This window comes from Prionailurus viverrinus, chromosome B1 (genome assembly GCF_022837055.1).
Source record: "Prionailurus viverrinus isolate Anna chromosome B1, UM_Priviv_1.0, whole genome shotgun sequence".
Lineage (NCBI taxonomy): Eukaryota > Metazoa > Chordata > Mammalia > Carnivora > Felidae > Prionailurus > Prionailurus viverrinus.
In genome coordinates, this window is record NC_062564.1 from 152,742,319 (window position 1) to 152,768,659 (window position 26,341).

The window sequence follows — 26,341 nt, forward strand, 5'->3', positions numbered from 1 at the left end:
TTGAGACGTTTTCCTCTCCCACCCCTCAGCATAAGCTCAACAACCTGCAGGAAACAGTGCAGCACCCACATTGGCTTCCCAACTTGCTTACACCAAACCCCACACCCCTACACTTTGGTCGAACTGCCCTTCTCAGTCACACTTGCCTCAGTACCAGTGCAGTGGGCCCCACCCCAAGAGACCAACACAAAACCCTGTCCACACCACATCTCCTGACCAGAGAGTTCTACAGGGACTCAGTTCTGGTGGAGTTGGTGTCAGGTCTCATTTCACAAGCAGACCAGAGCACACCTAGTAAAACTCATCACATAGAGGCCAGGCACCAAACACTGCTCACAGCAGGCAAGAAGACCCACTATAGACAATTTGATTGAAGGATAAGGCAGCCAAAAAACAAAAGCAGAGCACACACAGTACAAACCAAAAACACTTGCTGAACCACCAGGCCCTAGGCACTACATGACTTCTTCTACATAAAGCCATTACTTTTAGGAACAGGAGACATAACTGGCTTTTCTAACACAGAGAAGAAGGCAGAAACTCAGACAAAATGACAAGATGGAGGAATTTATCTCAAATAAAAGAACAAGATAAGGTCATGGGCAGATATCTAAGGAAATCAGATATAAGTAACATCCCTGATAGAGAATTTAAAGCAACAATCAAAAAGATGCTCACTGCGCTTGAGAAAAGAAGACATGAGTCAGACTCTTACCTTAGAGATAAAAGAGTTAAAAAAGAATCAGAGATGAAGAGTACAATAAACGAGATTAGAAACAGGCCTGATGCAATGAACAGCAAACTGGAAGAAGCAGATGACCAAATTAGTGACCTAGAACACAGAGTCATGGAAAGTAATCAAGATGGAAAAAAGAGAAAAAGGAATTACACAAGACAAGGATAGATTAGGGAACTTAGTGACTCCTTCAAATGTCATAGCATTCCTATTATAGGAGTCCTAGAAGAAGAAGAGAAAGAAAAGGGGGCAGAAAATTTATTTGAACAAATAATAGCTGAAAACATCCCTAAGCTGGAGAAGGAAACAGACATCCAGATCTAGGAGGCACAGAGATCGCCCAACAAAATCAACAAAAGCAGGACAACACCAAGACATATTGTAATTAAATTTGCAAAATATAGTGATAAATAAAAAAAAACCCAAAAGTAGTAAGAAAAAAGAAGTCCTTAACTTACAAAGGAAGATCCATAAGGCTACCTGGAGATTTCTCAACAGAAACATGGCAAGCCAGAAGGGACTGGCATGATATATTCAAAGTACTGAATGGGAAAAATCTGCAGCAAGAATACTCTATCCAGTAAGTATCATTAAAAATAGAAGGGAACACAAAGTGTTTCCCAGACCAACAAAAACTAAAGAAGTTCATGACCATAAAACCAACCCTGCAAGAATAATAAAGGTGACTATGAGTTGAAAGGAGAGACTAAGGGTGCCTGGGTGGCTCAGTCTGTTAAGCGTCTGACTTCAGCTCAGGTCATGATCTCATGGTTCCTGGGTGCGAGCCCCATGTCTGGCTCTAATCTGACAGCTTGATCAGAGCCTGGAGCCTGTTTTAGATCCTGTGTCTCCTTCTCTCTCTGCCCCTCCCCTGCTCACACTCTGTCTCTTTCTGTCTCTCAAAAATAAATAAATGTTAAAAAAAAATTTTAGAAAAGAGAGACCAAAGATAAGAAAGGATCGGGAAAAAATGAGAAAACAAGTAATAAAATGGAAATAAATACATAATAAATAGATTATTTAGTAAATTATAATTATAATAAATATTTTCTATCAATAATTACTTTGAATGTTAATGGACTAAACTCTCTGATCAAAAGACACTGTCAGAATGAAGTGAAAACAAAAACAAAAACAAACAAAAGAAAATAAGTTACTCATTTTGTAACTAAAGACACCTCCAGATTGAAAGTGAAGGGATGGAAAAACATTTATCATGCAAATGGGCATCAAAAGTAAGCAGGAGTAGCAATACTTATATTGGAAAAAACAGACTTTAAAGGTTTTTTTTAATGTTTATTTATTTTTGAGAGAGAGAGAGAGAGAGGGAGACAGAGAATCCAAAACAGGATCCAGGCTCCAAGCTGTCAGCACAGAGCCTGAAATGGGGCTCAAACTCACGTGCTGTGAGATCATGACCTGAGCTGAAGTCGGATGCTTAACCGACTGACCCACCCATGTGCCCCTGGAAAAACTAGACTTTAGAGGCACCTGGGTGGCTCTGTCACTTGAACATTTGACTTCAGCTCAGGTCATCATCTCACAGTTCATGGGTTCAGGCTCCACATCAGGCTCTGTGCTGACAGTTCAGAGCCTGGAGCCTACTTCAGATTCTTTGTCTCCCTCTCTCTCTGCCCCTCCCCACATTGTGCTCTCTCTCTTTCTCTCTCTCTCTTTCTCTGTCTCTCAAAAATAAATTAATAAATAAATAATTAAACTTAAAAAAAAAAGGAAAAACTAGACTTTAAATCAAAGATTGTAACAAGAGACAAAGAAGGGCACTATAAAATAATAAAGGGGGCAATCCAACAGCAAGGTATAACTATTGTAAATATTTATGCACCCAACATAGCAACATTTGGTGCTTCCAAGCACCAAAATATATAAATTAATAACAGACATAAAGGAACTAATTGATTATAATACAATAATAGTGGGGGAATTTAACACTCCACTTACATCAATGGACAGATCATCTAAACAGAAAATAAATAAGGAAACAATGGCTTTGAATTAGACAGTGGACCAGATGGATTTAACAGATATGCTAAGAATATTCCACCCTAAAGCAGCAGAATATGCATTCTTTTCAGGTGCACATGGTACATTCTCCAGAATAGTCCTCATGTCTGATCACAAAACAGGACTCAATAAATACAAAAAGACTGAAGTCATATGATGCACCTTTTCTGACCACAACACTATGCAACTAGAAATCAACCACAAGAAAAAATCTGGGAAAACCACTAATACATGCTACTAAAAATGAATGGATTAACCAGGAAATCAAAGAAGAAATAGAAAAAAACATGGAAACAAATGAAAATGAAAATAGAACAGCCCCAAATCTTTGGGATGCAGGAAAATCAGTCCTGAGAGGGAAGCACATAGCAATGCAGGCTTACCTCAAAAAACAAAAAAAGAAACAAATAAGCCACCTAGTGTTACACCTAAAGGAGCTAGAAAAAGAACAACAAATGAAGGTAACACCAGAAGAAGGAAGGACATAATAAAGATTAGAATAGAAATAAATATAGAAACTAAAAATACAATGGAACATATCAATAAAACCAGGCACTTGCTTAAAAAATTAATAACATTTATAAACCTCTACCCAGACTTACCAAAAATAAAAAAGACTCAAATAAATGAAATCACAAATAACAACCAACACTGCAGAAAGATAAAAATAATTGTAAGAGAATATTATGCAAAATTATATGCCAACAAACTGGACAGCCTAGAAGAAATGGATAAATTTCTACAATCATATAAACCACCAAAACTGAAAAAAGAAGGAATAGAAAACTTGAGCAGACTTATAACCAGCAAATAAATTTTATTTTTTTGTTTATTTATATTTATAATTTATTGTCAACTTAGCTAACATACAGTGTATACAGTGTGCTCTTGACTTTAGGAGTAGATGTCCACGATTCATCGCCTACCTACAACACTCAGTGCTCATCCCAACAGGTGCCCTCCTCCATGCCCATCACCCATTTTCCCCTCTCCCCTGACCCTCCCATAAACCCTCAGTTTGTTCTCTGTATTTAAGAGTCTCTTATGGTTTGCCTTCCTCTCTGTTTGAAACTATTTTCTTCCCTCTTCCCTTCTCCTATGGTCTTTTGTTAAGTTTCTCAAATTCCACATATGAAAACATATGATATCTGTCCTTCTCTGAATGACTTATTTCACCTAGCATAATACCCTCTAGTTCCATCCACATTGTTGCAAATGGAAAGATTTCATTCTTTCTCATTGACAAGGAGTATCCCATTGTATATATAGGCCACATCTTTATCCATTCATCAGTTGATGGAAATTTGGGTTCTTTCCATAATTTGGTTATTGTTGAAAGCACTGCTATAAACATTGGTGTACATGTGCCCCTGTGAATCAGCACTCCTGTATCCTTTGGATAAATTCCTACTAGTACTATTGTTGGGCGGTAGGGTAGTTCTATTTTTAATTTTTGAGGAACGTCCACACTGTTTTCCAGATTGGCTGCACCAGTTTGCATTCCCACCAATAGTGCAAGAGGATTCCCATTTCTCCACATCCTCGCTAACATCTTTTGTTTCCTGAGTTGTTAATTTTAGCCACTCTGACAGGTGGGAAGTGGTATTTTAGTGTGGTTTTGATTTGCATTTTCCTGATGATGAGCGATGTTGAGCATTTTTTCATGTGTCTGTGGCCATCTAGGTGTCTTCTTTGGAAAAGAAGTGGTGAGAGTGCCCATTTCTTCACTGGATTTTTTTTCAGATATTGAGTTTGGTAAATTCTTTATAGATTTTGGATACTAACCCTTTATCTGATATGTCATTTGCAAATATCTTTTCCCACTTCATCTGTTGTCTTTTAGTTTTGTTGATTGTTTCCTTTGCAGTGCAGAAGCTTTTAATCTTGATGAGGTCCCAATAGTTCATTTTTGCTTTTATTTCCCCTTGCCTTTGGAGAAGTGTTGAGTAAGAAGTTGCTGTGGCTGAGGTCATAGAGGTTGTTGCCTGTTTTTTTCCTCTAGGGTTTTGATGGTTTCCTGTCTCGCATTTAGGTCTTTTATCCATTTTGAGTTTATTTTTGTGTGTGGTGTAATAAAGTGTTACAGTTTCATTCTTCTGCATGTTGCTGTCTAGTTCACCCAGCACCATTTGCTAAAGAGACTATCTTTTTTCCATTGGATACTCTTTCCTGTTTTGTCAAAGATTAGTTGGCCATACATTTGTGGGTCCAATTCTGGGTTCTTTATTCTATTCCATTGGTCTATGTGTCTGTTTTTGTGCTAACATCATACTGCCTTGATGATTACAGCTTTGTAATAGAAGTTAAAGTCTGGGATTGTGATGCCTCCCACTTTGGTTTTCTTTTTCAACATTACTTTGGCTATTCGGGGTCTTTTGTGATTCCATACAGATTTTAGGATTGTTTGTTCTAGCTCTGAGAAGAATACCAGTGCAATTTTGATTGGGATTGCATTGAATGTGTAGATTGCTTTGGTTAGTATTGACATATGAACAATATTTGTTCTTCCAATCCATGAACATGGAATATTTTTCCATTCCTTTGTGTCTTCATCAATTTGTTTCATAAGTTTTCTATAGTTTTCGGCATAACAGATCTTTTATATCTTTGGTTAGGCTTATTCCTAGGTATTTTATGGGTCTTGGTGGAATTGTAAGTGGGATCAATTTCTTGATTTCTCTTTCTGTTGCTTCATTATTGGTGTATAGAAATGCAACCAATTTCTGCACATTTTATATCCCCAGCAAAGAAACTGTATCAGTAACTCCCAAAAAACAAAAGTCCAGGACCAGATGGCTTCACAAGAAAATTCTACCATTTAAAGAAATCTACTCTCTTCAAACTTTTCCAAAAAACAGAAAATGAAAGAAAATTTTTAAATTCGTTCTATGAGACCAGCATTACCCTGATACCAAAACCAGACAAAGACTCCATTAAGAAAGAGACTACAGGCCAAAATCTCTGATGAACATGGATGCAAAATTCTCAATAAAATACTAGCAAACTGATCCAAGAATATATATTAAAAAAATCACTAACCTTGATGAAGTGGGATTTATTACTGGGTTGCACGAGTGGTTCAATATTTGCAAATCAAACAATGAGACACACCACATTAATAAAAGAAAAGATAAAAATCATATGATCATTTCAGTAAATGCATTTCAGAAAAAGCATTTGACAAAGTACAACATCTGTTTATGTAAAAACTCTCAAAAAAAGTAGGTTTAGGGAAAACATAATTCAACACAATAAAGGCCACATATGAAAAACCCACAGCTAATATAATCCTCTATGTGGAAAATCTGAGAGCTTTTCCACTATGGTCAGGAACAAGATAGGGATGTCCACTCTCACCACTTTTATTTAACATAGTACTGGAAATCCTAGATACAGCAATCAGACAACAAATAAAAATAAAAAAAGCATACAAATCAACAAGAAGAGATAAAATTTTCACCATTTGCAGATGACATGATACTCTATACATAAAACTGAATAACTCAACCAAAAACTGTTAGAATGGATAAACAAATTCAGTAAATTCTCAGGATATAAAATCAACATACAGGAATCTGTTGCATTTCTATACACCAATAACGTAAGCAACAGAAAGAGAAACTAAGGAATCAATCCCATTTACAATTGTACCAAAACCAATAAGATACCTATGAATAAACCTAACCAAAGAGGTGAAAGATCTGTACTCTGAAAATGATAAAACACTGATGAAAGAAATTGAAGATGACACAAATAAAATAGAAAGACATCCTATGTTCATGGATTGGAGTGCAAATATCGTTAAAATGTCTATACCACTCAAAGCAACATATCTATACATTTAATGCAATCTATACGTTTAATGCAATCCCTATCAAAGTATCAACAGTATTTTCACACAGCTAGAACAAACAATTTTGTTCTATATGGAGCCACAGAAGACCCTGAAAAGCAGTCTTGAAAAAGAAAAGCAGAGATAGAGGAATCATAATTATGGACATAAAGTTATATTACAAAGCTATAGTAATCAAAAGAGTATGGTGCTGGCACAAAATAAACACATAGATCAATGAAACAGAATAGATAACTCAGAAATAAACTCACAACTATATGGTCAATTACATTTATTTATTTATTTATTTTTTAAATTTTTTTTTTCAACGTTTATTTATTTTTGGGACAGAGAGAGACAGAGCATGAACGGGGGAGGGTCAGAGAGAGAGGGAGACACAGAATCGGAAACAGGCTCCAGGCTCCGAGCCATCAGCCCAGAGCCTGATGCGGGGCTCGAACTCACGGACCACGAGATCGTGACCTGGCTGAAGTCGGACGCTTAACCGACTGCGCCACCCAGGCGCCCCTATGGTCAATTACATTTAAAAAAATCAGGAAAGAATATCCAAAGAATTTCCAATCCAAGGACAATTTCTTCAACAAATGGTGTTGGAAAACTAGACAGCAACATGCAAAAGAATGAAACTGGGCTTCTTTACATTATACACAAAAATAAATCCAAAACGGATTAAGGATCTAAATATGAGACCCGAAACCATGAAAATACTAGAAGAGACCACAGGCAGTAATTCTCTGACATTGGCTATAGAAACAGTTTTCTAGATATGTCTCCTGAAGCAAGGGAAACAAAAACAAAACTAAACTACTGAGACTACATCAAAATAAAAAGCTTCTGCACAGTGCAGAAAACAAACAGCAAAAGGAAAAAAACAACCTATGGAATTGGAGAAGATATTTGCAAATGACATATCTGACAAATGGTTAGTATCCCAAATATACAAAGAACCTATAAAACACAACACCCCCAAAAATGAATAGTCCAATTAAAAAATGGGCAGAAGACATGAATAGACATATTTCCAAAGAAGACATACAGATGGCCAACAGACACATGAAAAGATGCTCGACATGACTGATTGTCAGGGAACTGAAAATCAAAGCTACAATGCAATATTATATCACATATGTCAGAATGACTAAAATCAGAACCACCATAAACAAGTGTTGGGGATGATGTGGATAAAGGGAAACCCTCTTGCTCTGTTGGTGGGAATGCAAACAGCCACTCTGGAAAACATTATGGAGGTTCCTCAAAAAGTTAAAAGTAGAACTACCCTAAGATCCAGCAATTGCACTAGGTATTCACCCAAAGAATACAAAAATACTCATTCAAAGGGATACATGCACCTTGATGTTTATAGCAGCATTACTACAATAGCCAAATTATGGAAATAGCACAAGTGTCTATCAACTGATGACTGCATAAGGAAGTGGTACATATACATGTGCACTAGAATATTACTCGGCCATAAGAATGAATGAAATTTTGCCATTTGCCTTAACAGGAATGGAGCTAGAGAGTACCATGCTAAGTGAGATAAGTCAGAGAAAGACAAATACCATATGATTTCATTCATGTATGGAAGTTATGAAACAAAATAAAAGAGGAAAGCAAAAATAGAGAGCAAGACAAACCAAGAAACAGAGTCTTAAGTAGAAAACAAACTGATGGTTACTCGAAAGGAGGTGAGTGGGGGATGAGTTAAATAGGTGATGGAGATTAAGGAGTGCACTTGTAATGATGAGCACCGGGTGTGGTATGGGAGTGTTAAGTCACTATATTGCATCCCCGAAACCAATACTACCCCATATGTTAACTAACTGGAATTGAAACAAAAACTTTAAAAATACCATTATGTTTCATCTTTTAACCCATTTTAATTAATGTGTTTGCTTAAAATTTAAAATTTCTAGCTGCTAGATATAAAGCTACCATATTTTAAAAACATTTGATTTTGCAAAACCACCCTACAAGAGATATTCTAAATTCACTTTCCAGCAATAGAGTATGAGAGTACATGAGATTATCATTGCCAGCTTTTACCTAGAAGCCTTTCCAGAGACAACCAATTTGGGACAGTGTGGGACAACCAATCAAGCATTTATCAAAAGCTTGATCACATATATAACCCTTATTTATTTATGCCATTGGGTAAATTTATCAGTTTTTCCCCTAGTAAACTATAGCTAGTTATAAAATATGTTCTCCTATGAGTGGATTATTTATGAATTTCTTTTTTTTAAATATTTATTTATTTTTGGCATAGTGCAAACAAGGGAAGGGGCAGAGAGAGGGGGACAGGGTATCTGAAGCAAGCTCTGTGCTGACAAGCTGACAGCAGTGAGCCCGAAGTGGGGCTCGAACTCCTGAATTATGAGATCATGATCTGAGCCAAAGTCGGATGCTCAACCGACTGAGCCACCCAGGTGTCCTTATTTATGAATTTCAAGTGAGTATATGCACTGAATTTAATTAAAAAAACATTCTTTTGAATATGAAAAATGCTACAACTTATTTTTCATATAACAGCATGCACTTCTGGAATCCAGAAGATGGTTAGAATAGGTGAGTTTTAAGTGAAGTGAGTCACTCACAGTGTATCACTTCAATCTTGGGACTCTTCTGAGCACGCTTTTCCGACTTCTTCAGCCCTGAGAGTCCTTATTATTTCATTGTTCACATGTTCATAGGATGCCACTTATCCAAGATGCTGGAGGCAAACAACAACCAAAGAACAACCAAAGTCAGTTTGGTTCCTCATCAACTATAGCAGCATTGGCCTCCCGCTACACTCAAATGTCAATAGCACTCACCCATCGATCACAGAATGATTAGAGAATAAACCAACCTCCAACAACAACAGTAAAAATCAGTGGCTCTTGGGCTCACTCTAATTTATTTAAATATCTTGCTCCTTATTCTTTGCTACAATATTCTCTATTAACACTCATTGACAGAGGAAGATTTTATTATCTTCTTGATATTCATAGAAAACACAAAAAAATGACGGCTCATTATGATGCCAATATGTTTATATTTTTTTAAGGTGTAAAGGTGACATATATTACAACTGATAAGCCAATATTGAGACACTGTTATTAACTAAAGTCCATAGTTTACATTAGGGTTCACTCTTGGTGTGGTACATGTAATACATTTTGACAAGTATATAATGTCATATTCCACCATGACAGCATCATACATGATAGTTTCACTGCCCTAACAGGCTGGGTTTTTTTCCTTAAACTTGTTAAGTAATAAAATAATTTATATATTAAACCCTAATTAACTAATTACAAAGCTATTTATTCCTTATTTTTTAAGTTAAATACTCATTTAATAATAAATTAAATTGAAATACAATTAAATTGAACATTAATAGCAAAAATGTGGGTAATTAGTAGAGAAAAGTGATTCGAGGACTTCAGAAAAATTCTTAAACAAGATAACTATGAACAAAAATTAAACTATTATCTGTTTTATGTTAATTAAATTAAAATGCAACATAAAATAACGAATACATTAGCATTTTCTTGGTTGTGAACTTTAAGAGCTATTGATTGCTTAAATATATTTTAGTCAGCCTTTTCCTTTGGGGTCAAAATAATTAACATCACCATATATGTATCCTCCTCAGGAAATCATGGACTTGAAAAATTAACTTCATTAGTACATATTACAGTTCCATTAAGCTATCTTATAATTTCATATCTAAAATCTACCATGGATTAAAAGTTTGCTTTGCTTTTGTTTTTTTTTTCACAAAATTCTCTGAAAGAAAGCATGCAGCTAAGTGTCAAACATTTAAAACAATTATGTAAAAAATTGCCAATAATACATATTTTAGAAAAAAATGCTCTTTGGTTTATGATGTTTTACTTACATTATTTTCGTAAAGACTGTTGCTTATGTTTTCTACCATAGTTTACATGGGTTTTGTGCTGTTTCTATTAATATTATCTGTCTACAGACCTTACTGTTTATTTTCTTGATTTGGTCTATTGTCTCTCCATTGTACACAGATTGTATGTGTGTTTTTGTTTACAGAAGACAGTCTTTTTCTCCATATAATGCTTACATAATGCTTGTTTCTTGTTTTCTCCTATTCATTTTTCTGACCTGTACTATATATTATTTGGCTATTGCTTTTGGATTTAAGTGAACTTAAAAATTGAAGTATTTTTTATTCATTAATTGTTCACATTAATGCAGAATTGGGGGACAGTCCTCTTTTTTTTTTTTTTCATTTCTGAATGACTGGTTATCAAATTTATTCTTTACTTCCATTATATTACAATTTTCTTCAGAGAGCCAGTGCCATGGGCTAAAATTCCCATGTCTTAGCAGCTGTGAAACTACTCAGGTTGCCTAACCTCATTTCCTCAGTCTTCTCTTCATAAACATGGGGCTAATAATTATACCAACAATGTGGTTAAAATGTCAGTATTAAGTAAAATAATTAATGTAAAACATGATATAATGCTTCACACATAGCAATCTTCAGTAATTACTAGCAATTCTGCTTAGTATAATTGTTTTTGTTGTTCTACTTTGAATGCAGTAAAGATATTTAGGCTTATTAATACCTTGAACTTAACTGTAATACCTTTTATAGGGTAGTAACCTTCCAAGATATCTAATCAATGTGATTCTGAATTTCTCTTCTTCACGAAAGCTTAGTAAAAAGCCAAATCTAAGGTGAGATCTAGGAGACATCAGCCACATTCACCTTTTGAGGCCACAGCAGTATTCCCAAGCAAAAGAAAAGCAAACAATAGGACTTCTAAGCTCCTACTGATGTTTTAGCCTTTTCTTGTGTAAAGCAGTAGTATGAAGGAAAAAGACAAATCTAGTTTTCGTGCAATACTGTGGTCCAATGTGAGTATGCTAAAAGAGTATTTACGTTCCAAGAAATCAACAAATGGCCAAATATAAGATCTCTTTTGAGACTGAGGCCCAAACCAAGCCACCCTCCTTAACTTGTCTGATTAACTCTTTAATTGCTGTAAGTGGGGCTCTATTTTACAGCTGTTCATTCTTTTAAGGACATGCAACAAATATTTTTAAACAACCGTGAGAAAGATGGCTGCCATTTAAGGTGAAGAACATGAAGGACTTGGCATTCTGTGGTCTTAGTCACTTAAGAAAGAGTTAACTATCTTGAGTGGGGGATAACATAATTAGCCAACACAGTGAAAACTACTAAGTTTTCTTTGACATACCCAACTTTAAATTATTTTTATCTCAATATATATGCTTATAGTTGTTAGCTAACTTGTTCCAGTTTTTCATTCAGAAAATATTGCCATTATGTTGATTGACATAAATCATAAGCTATGAATACTTTGAGAAGGAGAACCGAATCACTTCTTTTTGTGAATAACAACAGTATAGAATGTCCATTCTCTTTGGACCCTGGGTAGGATTTTAGATGAGAAAGGTGTGTATGTGTGAGTTTGTGTGTGTGGAGGGAGAGTGTTAAATTTTTCAGGGGTGAAACTTCGATAGGATGGAGTGACAGACATAAAAACAAAGGTATGAGGCAATTTAGGGAACAGTGTATTTCAAATTTTAAGGTAAAACAAAATGGAAATTTTACTTAAGATCTTTGTAGTAGAAGACTTTCAATGTCAGGCTGAAGAAATTTAATAATTTTGAGGTTAAGAGTAAATATTTGGTGATAGGTGACAAGGGCAGTAACACAGAAGTGCAAAGGATATGGAGGAGAAGCGAACTTGATCATTTTCTCCAAATCCCTCATTTTACTGATGAGGATACTGAGGTCTATAGAGGTAAGGCAACAATTTCAAAGCCCAATTAAACTGCCTATGTTTCACATTATCATTATTACCTATCTGTAGGTTTCAGAGAACTTAGTTGATTGTCTGTTTAGATATATATATTTTTTAAGTAATTCAACTATAGTTTGGAGGGAGGAGCTTACATTTTGAATGGTCTTCAAATAGAAACATAAAATTCAACTCTGCATCTCACCATGAGGTTTTTGCCAAACTGAAAGGCTGATTCACTGCCATTTCTTTAAATTTACTTCATGCATTTGGAGCACACTATAATGGAAAGAAGCTGCTTTTAGATTTCTGGTGCCAAAACATTTCAGGAAAAAAGAAAATCAAAGATAAGCTTCTATCTCTTTATAAAATTGCATCACTGCTTCTTTATTCTTTCATCTTTACCGCAAATATTTAAACAAGAAACAAATGTCATCAGCTAAAGATGATGAGAAATCTATTGTGAAGACAAACAGGGCTCTAGATGTCAGAGCTGGTGAGCTGAGTCTCCTTCGTTAGGTGTGAATGCAAACCGAATTTTCACAGTAGTTACTATACACCAAATTAAACAAGATACCTTTCTTCTAAACTCACACTTTTTTGTAGATGCTTTATTTGCAGTATTTATTACAACTGCCTTTCAGATGTTATCTCTTAGAATGAATGAGAAAATTGAAGAGAAATATTAAAGGAAGAGAATACATAATAGAGGTGAAGCATAGAAAGTCAATTGTTTCAAACTGCTTTTTTGGTAATTGTTTTGTAAGTTTCTCGATGCAGAACACACAAAATTAAAATAGTATTTTTTAAACCCTGAAATTATTTGACCCATGCTAATTTCACTGGAATTAACTGCATATAGCTTCATATCATATAATTTCTCAAAACTAACACATCCTATCAATGAAATTAATAAATTAAATCAATATACCGTAAAGTACCTGGCACACTGCAAAATTCAGGAAGTCGAATTCTTTGACTCCGTGAAATTTCAATCATAGTCACGGTGTCTATATTTAGAAATTCGACAATTTACTTCTGAAAAAAAATGTTGACTAATTATCCCATCCCAGCTGCCAAAAGTATTGGAAGAATAGAAAGGGTGAGCAGCAGTGAGCGATATGGGTGTTTAAGAAACTAGCCACGGACCAGCACAGCCTCTGCGAATACGTGGCTATGTGACGACAAGGTTGTTGATGCCACAAGCCTGCGATGGGCAGCAGGCACTGTGCCAAACCAAAGGACCCGCTTCTCCAAGGGCTGCCGGCTGAACCTAAGGCTGATTTCCCTTCCGCCTCCCGGGAGCCCCAGTCTTCGCAGGCACCGTCAGGAGAATTCTGCGCCCTAATTATCCGGGGAGGAACACGCGCCTCTCCCGGAGACCGCTAGGCAACACTCACCACAGCAGCCTTCAGATTACTTCCCTCCGCGAGTGTGTGACTTCGTCTAAGCAACTCACACTTACAGTAGATTCTCACTGGCGAGGCAGCGAGCAGCGGAGGGCGGGGGAGCTGGGAGGAGGAGGAGGGAGGCGGGTGGGAGGTGCAGAGCGGGGAGGCAGAGGAGACGACGGAGCTCCAGACACAGCAGGAGCGCGCCGTGGCGGTGCAGTTTCAACCTCGTCCTCCCAGCCGCGCGCACACCGCTTCCTCCCCGAGCCGCGGGAACCGCAGCAGCTCCGGGCTGCCGCCGCCGGGCTCCGCGCGCCTGCCCGCTCGCCGCCGCCACCACCTCCCCTCGTCGGCGCTCAGCCCGCAGCTGTTTCCTCCTGCCAGCCTCTGAACTCTGGATCTTTTCCTTTGCTCGCCTCTCGTATTCTCCCCACCCTGTATTTTCTGAACTCCTTTCCTTTATCCTTAGCCACCCTGCCCTTTCCTCCTCTTTTTACGGAGGATTTCTTCTTGACTGAAGATGACCTGTCTTCCTTACCTTCGTTTCAGCCCTGAAGACTGAGAAGGAACCTTTAGCTTTCCCCCAGGGGCATTTTAGAGACCTCAATCCTTAAAAGTCTTCAGAGGCAGAGAAACAGGACCCGGGACCTTCTCGACACCCTTGGGTCCAGTGCAGAGCTGCACTATCACCCATAACTAGTATTTAATTTAAGCCCGCCGAAGAGGAGGGAGAGAGGAGCCAGAAGCAAACTTCGGCCGTCTCAGAGGATCCGTGGTTCCCGCATTTGGAAGAGCCGCGTGCCAGAAGGCGGAGGACCCCACGGGGAACGCACAGGAGTCGCGAGCCTCCCTCGCCCCCTCCGCGAGTCCGGCGCCGCGGACTGAGCCGCGCGGGACAGCAGCGGCGGAGGCAGCCAGGAGAAGATGCGGGGCTCGGGGCCCCCGGGTGCGGGACGCCGGAGGCCCCCGGGCAACGGCGGCGGTGGCGGCGGCGACGGCCACCCCAGCACCCCTGCGTCTCTGGCCGGCTGCTACTCCGCACCTCGCAGGGCCCCCCTCTGGACGTGCCTTCTCCTGTGCGCCGCGCTCCGGACCCTCCTGGCCAGCCCCAGCAACGAAGGTAGTGTTGGGGGTGGGGACGGCAGCGACCTGGGGCGGAGGGGCGAGGCGGGGCCTGGAAGTGTGGGTCGGGGCGCCCTGGACGCTGCTGCCGCGGACGAAATCTCATCCCGCATCACGAATTAACATTTGTCCGCTTTCGCTAGCCTTTTCGCCCCCTCTGCTGTGCATGGTTGCATTGTTTGACAAGAGGTGCGGAGCGCTGTGCGACTACCCTGCGCTGCGTGTGGACCGAGTCTGGTCGGGGGGGGGGGTGCTGGGAAGTTGCAAGCGGGGGCAAAGAGAGGTCTGAGACCCACGCCGGAAGGTTGGGTGCGGCTGGTTCTCACTTAAACGCGTGGGGAAGTGACATTTCGGGCTGGAGGGAGTGAGAACTGTTCGAAGCTCAGCGGCGACGATTTCGGGAGCGGTGGGCTTTTAGAATCGTTATTTGGGGCCGGTGATGGGAAATATTGTGGGGGTGGCCGGCTGCTTTTATTTTGGGGGAAAGTGCCTTCTGGAAGCTGTTATTTAGGGCATCGCCACATGCTATTCTGGGGTGGGTGGCAAGAGCTGTTATTTCTCTAGGGAGGAGAAGGGCGAAGGACAGAAGGCGCCCCCACATCGTGGGGTGCCCTTCACTTTGGGGGCTCATCATTACACCAAAGTGGAAGGCGGGAAGGTGGGATGCCCCGGGAGGCGGAAGGGAGGTGGAGTGTCGCTGCCAGGAAGTTGCTGCTCAGACCCACCGGGGCTAGTCTCTTCGAGAGGGTAAAGCCCCGCTCCAGCCGGCTCCGGATCCCGGAGTCCCTCAGCCCCCGCCCCACCCCCAATCCTGCGCTCCGGACCCTGAAGGCTGCCCCTTCTTTCTCCTGGGCGAGTAGGGCGGGTTTCGCGGGAACAGCACCTGTGCGACTCTCGCTGCTCTCGGAGCCGTGCTCAGCCCTGGAGCTGCCACCACCCGGCCAGCAGCCCTCGGCCCCGGGTCGGCTCGGGCCGCGCTCGCTCCTCTCGCACGCCCGGACCGCGCTTGGGTCTGAGCTCCAGGGCTCATTCCTCTAGGGTGGGGGTGGGGGGTGAGGGAGCAGCATCTCAGATCCAGATCTGGGTGCAAGAAACCGTCAGCCTCGCGACGAAAATATCAAAAACCCCTCCTCCCCTCTTCCTGGAATACTGGGATTTCGATTTGAGGCTCCGGATGCCAAGAGTGAGGCACAGAACCTTAAAAAAAAAAATCCCTTCCACTCCTAGGGCAGGGGACGCTGGACCGGAAAGATGAAGCAGCAGCCTCGGGGTCGTGTGTGTCCTCGTGACTTGCACGGGTTGTGTGGCTGGAGGAGAAGGCGCTGAGCTGGTTTAGGAGCACTGCCAGCTCTGTAGGAACCGTGTGAAAGCAGGGCAGATCCAGATCCCTTCCCCACCCCATGAACTTCTGTCTTTAATCCTTACAATTTATTGTTTTAAATCTGATTTAAGGATTCTGCGTAGCTCACTCTGTCCGTCTGTCTACCTAACCTACCTACCTATCTAGTCGTCTGGCTATCGACGATCTCCCGTGCTCAACCCAAGCAATCTGCATTTTTCTCCCTTCCCGATAAAGTTGGAGAAGTGTTTTAAGTACTACTAGTCCTTTTATTAACCTCTCATGTTAGATTCATTATGTTAGAAGTCCGGAGGATTATGACAAGGTTTGAAGACCTTTTATTAACTGCCTTCTTCCACCGGAAGGGGCATCCTGGTTTGGATTTAAAGAGTAATAGTAATAGTAGTGCCAATCATCCTTTCCTGCTCCCATTATATTTCAATTTCTCTCCCAGGTGTGATGAGGGAAGGGGTTTATGTAGAGATGAAAGGGAGTAGAAGCTCATGGTTAGGGAAGGAAAAAAAGTCTCCGGGAGGGTGACGCCGAATGGGCACAAGGGCTGAGACTGCGCCGGGAGGAAGAGGCAGAGGGAAATGGAGGGAAGCTAGGAAATAGCACCGATCTCTTAAGGTGTTGTAAGCAGAGCTCAAATCCTGGGGAAGGTAGACTGGTTAACATCACAGACCTAACACCCACAGGTTGTATTGTCATTTCGCCAGCTAGTCCAACACTCGGCAAAACTTGGGCTATAGTGAGGTGGGGATTGCTGGGGTCTATCACTATTTCACATAATAGGAAACAAAATCGTATTAATTATATGACTTCGCCTCGTTCATCCCATTTCTACCCAACAGTTTTACGTCTTTCCATTAGTATCATCTCAGACCATTACTTCTATTCTTGTATAAAATTTATGTTCTCCCCTTATTGTTTGTGCATGTAAGAGTTATTATAAATCGAACAATATTATATTAAGATATTAATAAGAGCAGTTTGTTTATTTAAAGATTCCAGTTGGGGTTCTTAAGTTTGTTTTTGATTATTTCTGGAAGGTCTTGGAAGATCAGGGACAGAATGACTGGATGTATGTGCTGCATCCATTAATAACTTGCTCACATATACTTTGCTTTTGCAAACCATAGATGCTATAGACGTGTGTGTGTGTATATATATATATATATATATATAGTATATGTATATATATGTGTGTATATATATATATATATAGTATGTATATATATGTGTGTGTGTGTGTGTGTGTGTATAAAATGTTCTATATGTGTATAATATGAATGCTCCCAGCATGTGAGAAAAAAATTCAAGGCAAATAGAAATAAATGTGAATTTACATTTGTAATTTTTATTCCAGTCATTTTAAAATTTTAACCTTCGTAGGCATAAATAAGCAGGACTGAAAAGGAAAAGCCAAACATATATCTAGAATCTTAAATTGAGATGGAATACATGTTAGGTATGTTGGATAAAAGACAGTTGGAGGAAAAAAAATGTACTCTTTAGAGTGAATTCTAAGATAAGATAAATATACCTTTAGTTGTCTTTTTGCATACATTAGCCATAAATTACATGTGGAAGAAATCTTTGAACTGCAGTGTAATGCAAAAAAAACTTTTATTACAAAATACTTCAGAGGCGTATTTAGCAAGAAACTTCTAAGATTGATCAAGCAGGACAAATGTTAGCAAGCATATCAACAAGTGAAAATGTTAACAGATTTAATAGGAAAAGGGAGCATGTCCACTGTTAGGAATATTGGAGGTGGCCCTGAACCTATTCAGTAACTGCCACTTTTTGCTGTCTGGAGATATATTTGTAAACAAGCATTATTTGACAAGTGCTTTTCACAGCAGGGATTCTTGGCCAATTACTGCTGAACAGCTCTGCATTGAAAATGATTCACCCGCAGTGAATCAAGCTTAATTCATTGAAGCTACAGTCAGTAATGTCCCAGTAAAGTGCTTCTGACAGTTGTCAGCAGTTTGTGTTTGAAAAGTCCGGTTTCTTGTCTCTGAATGTTTTGTATGTTTGAGAAAGTGGGGTGGAGGTGCTCTTTGGGGAAAAAAATGCACATGTACACACACAGAGTGAAAAAATTTTAGGCTAAACTGTTAAACAATCATAAAATTGTAGATGTTTTCAATGGAAAGAAAGGAAAACGGAGTTTGTTTTAGGGTTTTTCTTGGTTTATAATAGGACCAGGCCCATAAAACAGATTGGAGGACATAATAGATTTGTAAAACCAAATGGCTTTGTTTTGTGGCCTTGTCATCCTGTTATAATTCATTTCTTTTTAGATAAACCGGCAGGACCCCACGGAAAAGGGACAGTTAAAATCATTCCCTCACCAGGACACTCCTAAACAAAAAAAGAGAGCAATTACCCATTTGTAATCTTAGATAGTTGGAAGTAGAACAGACCATGAAGAGTTTTGACTTTTTGCTTTATAAGACATGAAAGGGGGGCAGAGGGTTGACTCTTTAATTTTAATATATTTTTTGAGGTAAACAGAGATCTTGGGTGTCAGGGTGACAGGTGAGAGGATTTCATTTCCTCACATAAGACAGAGAAGAAGGTGGACAATTCCTGCATTTACAATGGAAATTTCCCCTTTTATTGAAACTATTCTTGTATAATTATGAGTTATCAATACTATTAATTCTTTATTTCAATCCACATAGGTTACAGTTGGTATGGGAAAAGGGTTTATTTTTTTATACTTAGAAATGCATTACTAAACTTACCATTATTTATATTATTAATAATCTTCTCTACCAAATGTGATCTTTTAGAGAATCTGCACAAAATGTCAAAATTACATGTATAGCTATTTATAGACAAACATTCTCAAACTATTTAAATATTTGACTTAATTCAATATTGCTACTGTTGAGAAAATGACTATGCTTTAGTTGTATTCACTACATTTTTGCTGTTGACTTGATCACTTGAATCTCCTTTGTTTGAGTGCTTTCTTATGTATTTGCTTGAATGACTACTTAATTTCTCTTTCATTTAGAAGAAAGCTTCCTACCTTTGACTGTAAAAATAGACTATAATGTGCATTATTATATTTTATTAACTAATTATAGCTATTTTTACATATATGAGTCAAACTTAATGTTCTTTTTAAAAAGAAAAATATGCTGCTAATGTCTTAAAGAAATAACTAATGTAAAAAGTATTGATAACTCTTTATTTTTTGCACTTAAATTACCAAGTATATTTCATTTTACTAATGAGTAGTTTTGATTTGAATTAGCAGAGATACCTAAATACTCAAATACGATTTATGGCATTCTTGACTATCTTAAAATAGTTTCACAGTTGTTTTCATAAAGCATCAAAATTACATGAAGTTTGAATATGCAGCCTTGATGATTATAAATCATTAAAAATCGATTGTGATATTTGTCCTTTTTTCCCTTTCAAGAAAGAGTGAATTTTTACTAAAAAGGCAATATGCAAGCTAAAAATGTAAATTGTCACCTTAGAGACTCAGAATGATTCTTGCAGTTAGAATCTCTAGTGGATATGTATTTATCTGTTGAGCAGAATAGCTCCTATTGGTTGCTCTACTGGGTAAATACGTATTTTGTTATTTTATCACAATCTATATAATCAGTTGGTGATTTCTTCAAAGGAGTTATCCTAGTCTATTGTATACATAAGCACACCTAATAGTATTTTTAATTCACAGTAAAAATTTTATCCCATATTTTATCCCAGACAAGGCGGTACACTTAGTTTCTATAAGTGTTACAAACATAGCTAAAAAATAAAATGAATTCTAAAGACTTTGTAAGTACACATTAAAATGTTTTACATATTTTTAAAAAGCTTACTACTATATATATTTGAAGTAATAGACACAATGGTTTTATTCAGTAAGATGTATTTGACATAAGAAATAGACAAATAAGAGAAACTCTGATCTACTCATAATAATTTTTAAAGCACCATGTAACAATTAGAAAACTGGAAGATTTGACAGTTACTCACTGAAATCTTTTGGAAATCTCCCATTGGTTCTATTAATGTTTAAATTAAAAACTAAATGATTCACTCTTAAATGTTTGGTTTTAACTTTTGAAACAATTAGCATGAGTATTTAGGAGAATCTGCCTTTATCATATATTTACTTTTCTCTTTTTAGTTTCTGACTTTCCAGATATTTGTTTATTCAGAAGTAATGAAATAGATTTTATAGTGTTTGAACAAGACAAAAATTTATTTTGATGAAGAAACAATGTTTAAAATTTTAAATTCAAATTTTGGACAATAGTTCATTATTGGTAATATGTTTATTAACATATGCAAGGTGTCATAATGAAGAACTTTCCACAAAAATAGTAGGATCAGTAACACCATAAGTTGTAGTATGAAATTGCTGTTTGTAAATCATGGTACAAATAGATAGTGGCACAGGTATTGTTGAGTATTAAAAGTTGATTGGAATTTTCATCTTTCTTCTGATGCTATAGATTTCACATATATAGGATTTATTCATCCCATGTATTCTGATCACAGAAAATCAAGGGGTAGCTCTGATTTAAAATGTATATTATAATAGTGATAAAAAACAATGAAATGATTTAAAATGTAATTCTAATGAATGAATTTCATGAGATATAGAGATTTTTAAATTCCCTTTTAGCTTCTTTCATTACCTTCTTAAATTCTTACTGATTATAATCTGTTAGTGAAAGCAAAAACATAAATATATAAACAGGAAAAGTACTGTAAGGTACTTAAAAATTAGAATTGTGTCTGGTGAAATGTGTAATAATTTATGGTTTTGCTTTTTTGTTTTGTTTTGTTTTTTGTAAAACTCAAATATTTCATCTTCTCCAATGAGAATGTCAGGTGTTACAAAGACATAAAATAAAACTAATTTAGTAGGTATACCACTTGAAGTTTTTGAAAACTCTGTGGTTTAGCATGATGATATTTATTAACTGTCATTTAACTTAGTGTAATTTTTAAATAATTTTTTATCTTTATTGGTGTAAAGAAACCCTAAGGAGTCATTTCTATTATTTAGAAATTGCTGGAATATCCTCTTTAAAAATGTGTGTGAGCTTTGCCTTTAGAATACCATTTACAGGGGCGCCTGGGTGGCTCAGTTGGTGAAGTGTCTGACTTCAGCTCAGGTCATGATCTCATGGTTCCTCTGTTCCAGCCCCACATCGGGCTCTGTGCTGACAGCTTGGAGCCTGGAGCCTGTTTTGGATTCTGTGTCTCCTTCTCTCTGCCCCTCCTCTGCTCTCTCTCTCTCTCTCTCTAAAAAAGAAAAACATTAAAAAAAATTAGAATACCATTTACAATGCATTTCAGTTGCAGAAAACCTAGTAGGTTCTGTTTGTAATTATTAAGCTTTATTCTAGCTCTTCTTTTCCAGTAGGAACCACAGCCTTTACTTCCTAATCAGCTTATGTGTTACTTTATTAATATCATTTGAATTGTTTCATAAACTATTAGAGAGCTTACAAAACTTTGTTAGTCAAAAGTTGACCCTAGGTCATGGATTCTTTCCTCGTGTGTTCATGGCTATAATCATTTATTACATAAATGTACATTTATTAAGCAGAATGCAGTAATTTGGCCAGGTGATGGTGCAGGTGCACGTGGACACGTTTTGGGGTGTGTAGACAGGTCATGGTGAGGCTGGAAGAAAGAGTGGGGAGGGATATCAAGGTGGTATCATTATGACATTGATATTAATAATGTGCTTGGGTTTCATTTTGTATGTTATTTTTGAAAATACCATTAATCCTCCTCCCTCCACACAACACAGATTCTAATTTTATATTTATTTCACTTTGAGGATATAGATCCTAGCCTAATGAAAAAAAAAAAGCTCTTTAGTTCATTTTTATTTCATCAATTTAGTTTTTTTTCTTCCTCTGTTTCTCTGTAAACTCTACTGTTTTGTTGAGTCATGCCAAATACTTGTGGTGTTAGACACCCCACAGATTAAATAATTGGGATTAAAGTGTCTGTGATGATTCTAATTCTGTTTTAGTTGCTGGACTATTGCCCAGGCCATCTTTTCCATCCATTACACATGTCTTCAGTTCTAACTAAACTGAGCCCATAACTCTGTTAAGTAAATGATTCTGGTAAAAAATAAAATAAAATAAAATAAAATGAAATAAAAAAATAAATCAAAGAGCCAAAACCTGAGGCTTGAAATATTTTGCATATGCTTTGTGAGAAAATGTTCTTACTTGGAAACATGTTTCGGGCTAAGTATTGGAAGATTTAGAGAAAATACAGTCTGTTCTTTTACTCAGAGATGGGTAGTGTCTTTTTTTTCCTTATAATAATGTCACACTCTTATTTTTATCTGTCTCATCTCCCTCCCCGCCCTCTTTCCTTCAGTGCCTCCCTTCCTCCTTCACTTCCTTCCCCCCTTTCTCTCTCTCTCCAACCCTCCTCCTTCCCACCTTTCCTGTCAGACACTCCAATCCTACAAAGTCAAAGTAAGATAAGAGGATAATAACCCACACTGGTTATGTTTTAACACCCCCAAAGAAGTCATGATGTCAAATTAGGTGACAAGCAATGGTTTCCTGTTAAATAAATCATGGGACCCAGTCTCTAAAGGTAAAGAGCAGATTGTTTACTTAATTCATAAATCAGAAATATATGATTTAAGATGTCTCTCTGAGTTTTGTGTTTCTTATAAGATAGCTCACTTATTTTCTTTGCATTGGCTGTAACTTCTTGTTCCAGGATGCTTGTTAATGTCTTTTCTGTGTAAAGACAAACTCAGCAGGTAGATCCGGCTGGCACCGGTTCAGCCCAGCAGTCCTCAGCAGGAGCTTTCTCTTTCAGCCAAATCCTGGCTTTCACCCAGAGTCCTCCCTTGCCTTGTGTGCTAGCTGGACAGGTGAGGCTGGCCACCTGGTCTTATGGAAGATAGCAGTGGACTCCCTTCTCCCTCAAGAGTTTTACTCTGGGCAGTGTAATGAGTCTCCTACAAGGGTGTACAAGCAGCCTTCTGAGAAAACCAGAAAATACTTGGAAACTGCTGTGTCTGAAGGGTTTGAACCATGTCCAGTTTCAAAGCATCCTATTTGATTTCTCTGGCAGGGGCTGGGGAGCAACAATAACAATAGAACCACTTAGTCTTGCAGATTGCGAGTCACTGTTTTATTTTTTTGTTTTTTGTTTTTGCTTGTTTTTAATGTTTATTTATTTTTGAGAGAGAGAGAGAGAGAGAGAGAGAGAGAGAGAGAGAAAGAGAAAGAGAATGTGAGCAGGGGTGGAGGAGGGGCAGAGAGAGGGAGACACAGAACTTGAAGCAGGCTCCAGGCTCTGTGTTGTCAGCACAGAGCCTGACGTGAGGCTCGGACACACAGACCATGAGATCATGACCTGTCTAAAGTCAGATGCTTAACGGACTGAGCCACCGAGCCGACCCACTGCTTTTTGATTTAAACTTATGAAACAAAAGTTGGAAAATGATTAAATGTCATAAAATTACAGAAAAAAAAGCAAAGAGAAAAACTCAGACTTTGAAATTCAAAAACAAACTCATCTTGTTTTTGTTTGTTTGTTTGATTTTGGTTTGGTTTTGTTTTTGGCTAATCCCCATTGCTTATCAACCTGAAGTTCTGTGGACACTCATTTAGGTTTTGTTTGTTTGTTTGTTTTTCTTGACTTCAGTTCATTTATTTGTAATTTGGTACCACCTACTTTACATAATTGTTGTGGAGAACAATCAACATGAAACAACTTTCTAATTTGGTGGAGCACTTCACAAATGAAAGTCCTGGGAGTGTGCTGATTAAAGCCCCACACAGTGCATGCATGCAGACACCTCACTTGCCTGGTAAGGAGCAGGATGCATGAAAGAACTGTGTGCAGCCGTTTTGTTTCTAGGCTTATCCTATGTGAGGAAACTTCCTTAAGACAAGGAATATAAAAATGTCTCACTTTTGCAAATCTAACAGAATTATGGATTTGGTGAACACTTCTCTAGTGCCTCACTGGCATCGAAGTGGCCCATGTCCTTGAAGGCCCTGCAGCTTAATTTTAATTAACTTCACAATAATTGTGCTTCTTACTGGGTAGTGCAGAATGGGGAGATGTAAAGACCATGAAATGAGCTCTACCCTGTATTAGTGGAATGGTCTTGAACCATCTACCTCAGATTCCACATAGTTCAAATGAAGTATTAACACCCACTCACAAGGTTGTTGTGACAATAAAATAAGAATGTGTATATGTTGCCTGATAAAATTCCTAGAGCAAATCAGGTATGCCACAGATCTAAAGCCCTGTCTTTCCCCCCACTATGAAATATGGGCTATTTGAGAAAAGATTTCACAATTACAGGTCATCATCTGTCTTGCACTGGATGATTAAAAGGAAACTAGGACAGGAGAACAGTCTAAAATAAGTATTTCATGTGCAAATATTCCATAAAGCTATCTGAGATAAAAATCAATGACATGATGTTATCTGAATTTTATGCTTGTTTCCTCATTATTTGCTATTGAATACTGGGATTTGATTAGGAAATAGAAAACCGTAAGTATAAGGATCATGGGTTGTAAATGTTGCATTTTACCTCATTATTATCCAGGTAGAGGTCACATGTTGCTTATTAGCCACAAAACATATCAAGAGATATTTTAAAATATTTTAGGTATTTAGTTCTAGCGTAGTATGTTGCCAGTTTTACCTAGTAGATAGATAGATAAATAGATAAGTAGATAGTCATTGAAATGACCCAGTGGATAGTTCAGAGAATTACATTCTTAGAAGTTTCCTGAAACAAATGCCTGAGATTAAAATTTGACATCACTGTTTTAGTCTGAAATATACAATTTTCTGGTCTGTTCAATTATATTCAGAATTTGAAGTAGTACTAGGAAATAGATTTTTTTTATACTTTCAGAAAAGTTTTTATAGAATTCTGTGAAGGCTTATCCTTTTTACATAGGTGAACATAAACAGGTGAAAGGAAGTTTAGAATGTACTGTATTTAGAACTGTTTATGAAATGTATGACTCTATTTGCATGTAAATGAGTACACATAACTGTAAACCATAATTATAGATAACATTGATTATTGGCATACATTGTGCCAGACATTGTACTAAGTAGTTTACATACAAATTTATTTCTTTTCCTCAAAACAAGCCTGTGAAATAATAATAATAATAGTATATTTCTGTTTTACACATGAGGAAAGTGAGCAGGGAATGGTTAAATAACTTACCCACAGTTACAAATGTGAAAGTGGCAGAGATTTGCATTCAATCCCAGGTATATTTGACTCCAGCACTGCTCTTACCAACTCTTCTATACCAGGAGAGACCGTAGACTAAACTCTTCCAGATATCCACAGTTACTCTTGCCCTCCCTATCTAAGTAATGGCACCTTCCAGACAGTGGGAAATGTCATAAAAGTACACACAAAAATTCATGTACAGTCTAGGGGATATTTTCTATCCAGGTCATTTGCTGCTCTGGATTTTTTTTTTCCATTGCAATAAATACCTGATAAACTGCTCAAAGACTCTTGTGCTGATATGCCCCATGTTGACATCTCCTCTCTTCATTGCCCAGAACCCCACTAGCACAAGGCAAGATCTCTTCCCATACATTGCTCCCTTTCCACTTCAGAGCATGTATTCTTTACTTTTTAAATTGTTTTCTGTTGCTTTAGTATATAAGCAACCCAGTTCCCAATCCCTAGCCCACACTAAACTCTAGAAATAGCTTTGTATACCTGAAATCCCATTCAGAAAGTCTCTTGGAGGAATGATGGCACCAAGATGGTGACATATGTTGTCAGTGACTTCCGTCCCCCTCACAAGAACAACTAGCAACTATTCAAGAACAAGACACAATTGAGAAAATCCTAGAATATAGGTTGAGGCCAAAACACCTCCACAAACCACATAGACCAAGACAGACTACACTAGAAGGATTAGATAAACAGCTACACCTTGACCACATTTCCTCTCCCCATGCCAGTGCAGCACAATGCAGAGAGGTCTCCCCTGAGCTCTCATTCCTCCAGTGGGAAAAGAGAACCCAGAGGGGACAAGA

At 38.0% G+C, this 26,341-nt stretch overlaps 1 protein-coding gene across 4 annotated transcripts in view; it reads left to right on the forward strand.

Annotated features, from left to right (window-relative positions):
* Positions 1-13,980: 13,980 nt before the first annotated feature.
* The window catches only part of EPHA5 (EPH receptor A5), a 351,005-nt gene continuing 338,644 nt past the window's right edge, over positions 13,981-26,341 (forward strand). For all 4 annotated transcript variants that reach the window (XR_007151804.1, XM_047857341.1, XM_047857340.1 and 1 more), the window contains exon 1: positions 13,981-14,914. Coding sequence is in view for 3 of the 4 variants with exons in the window: in XM_047857341.1 (XP_047713297.1) it covers positions 14,719-14,914 (196 nt within the window). In the remaining variant the exon portion in view is untranslated. The remainder of the gene's footprint in view (positions 14,915-26,341) is intronic.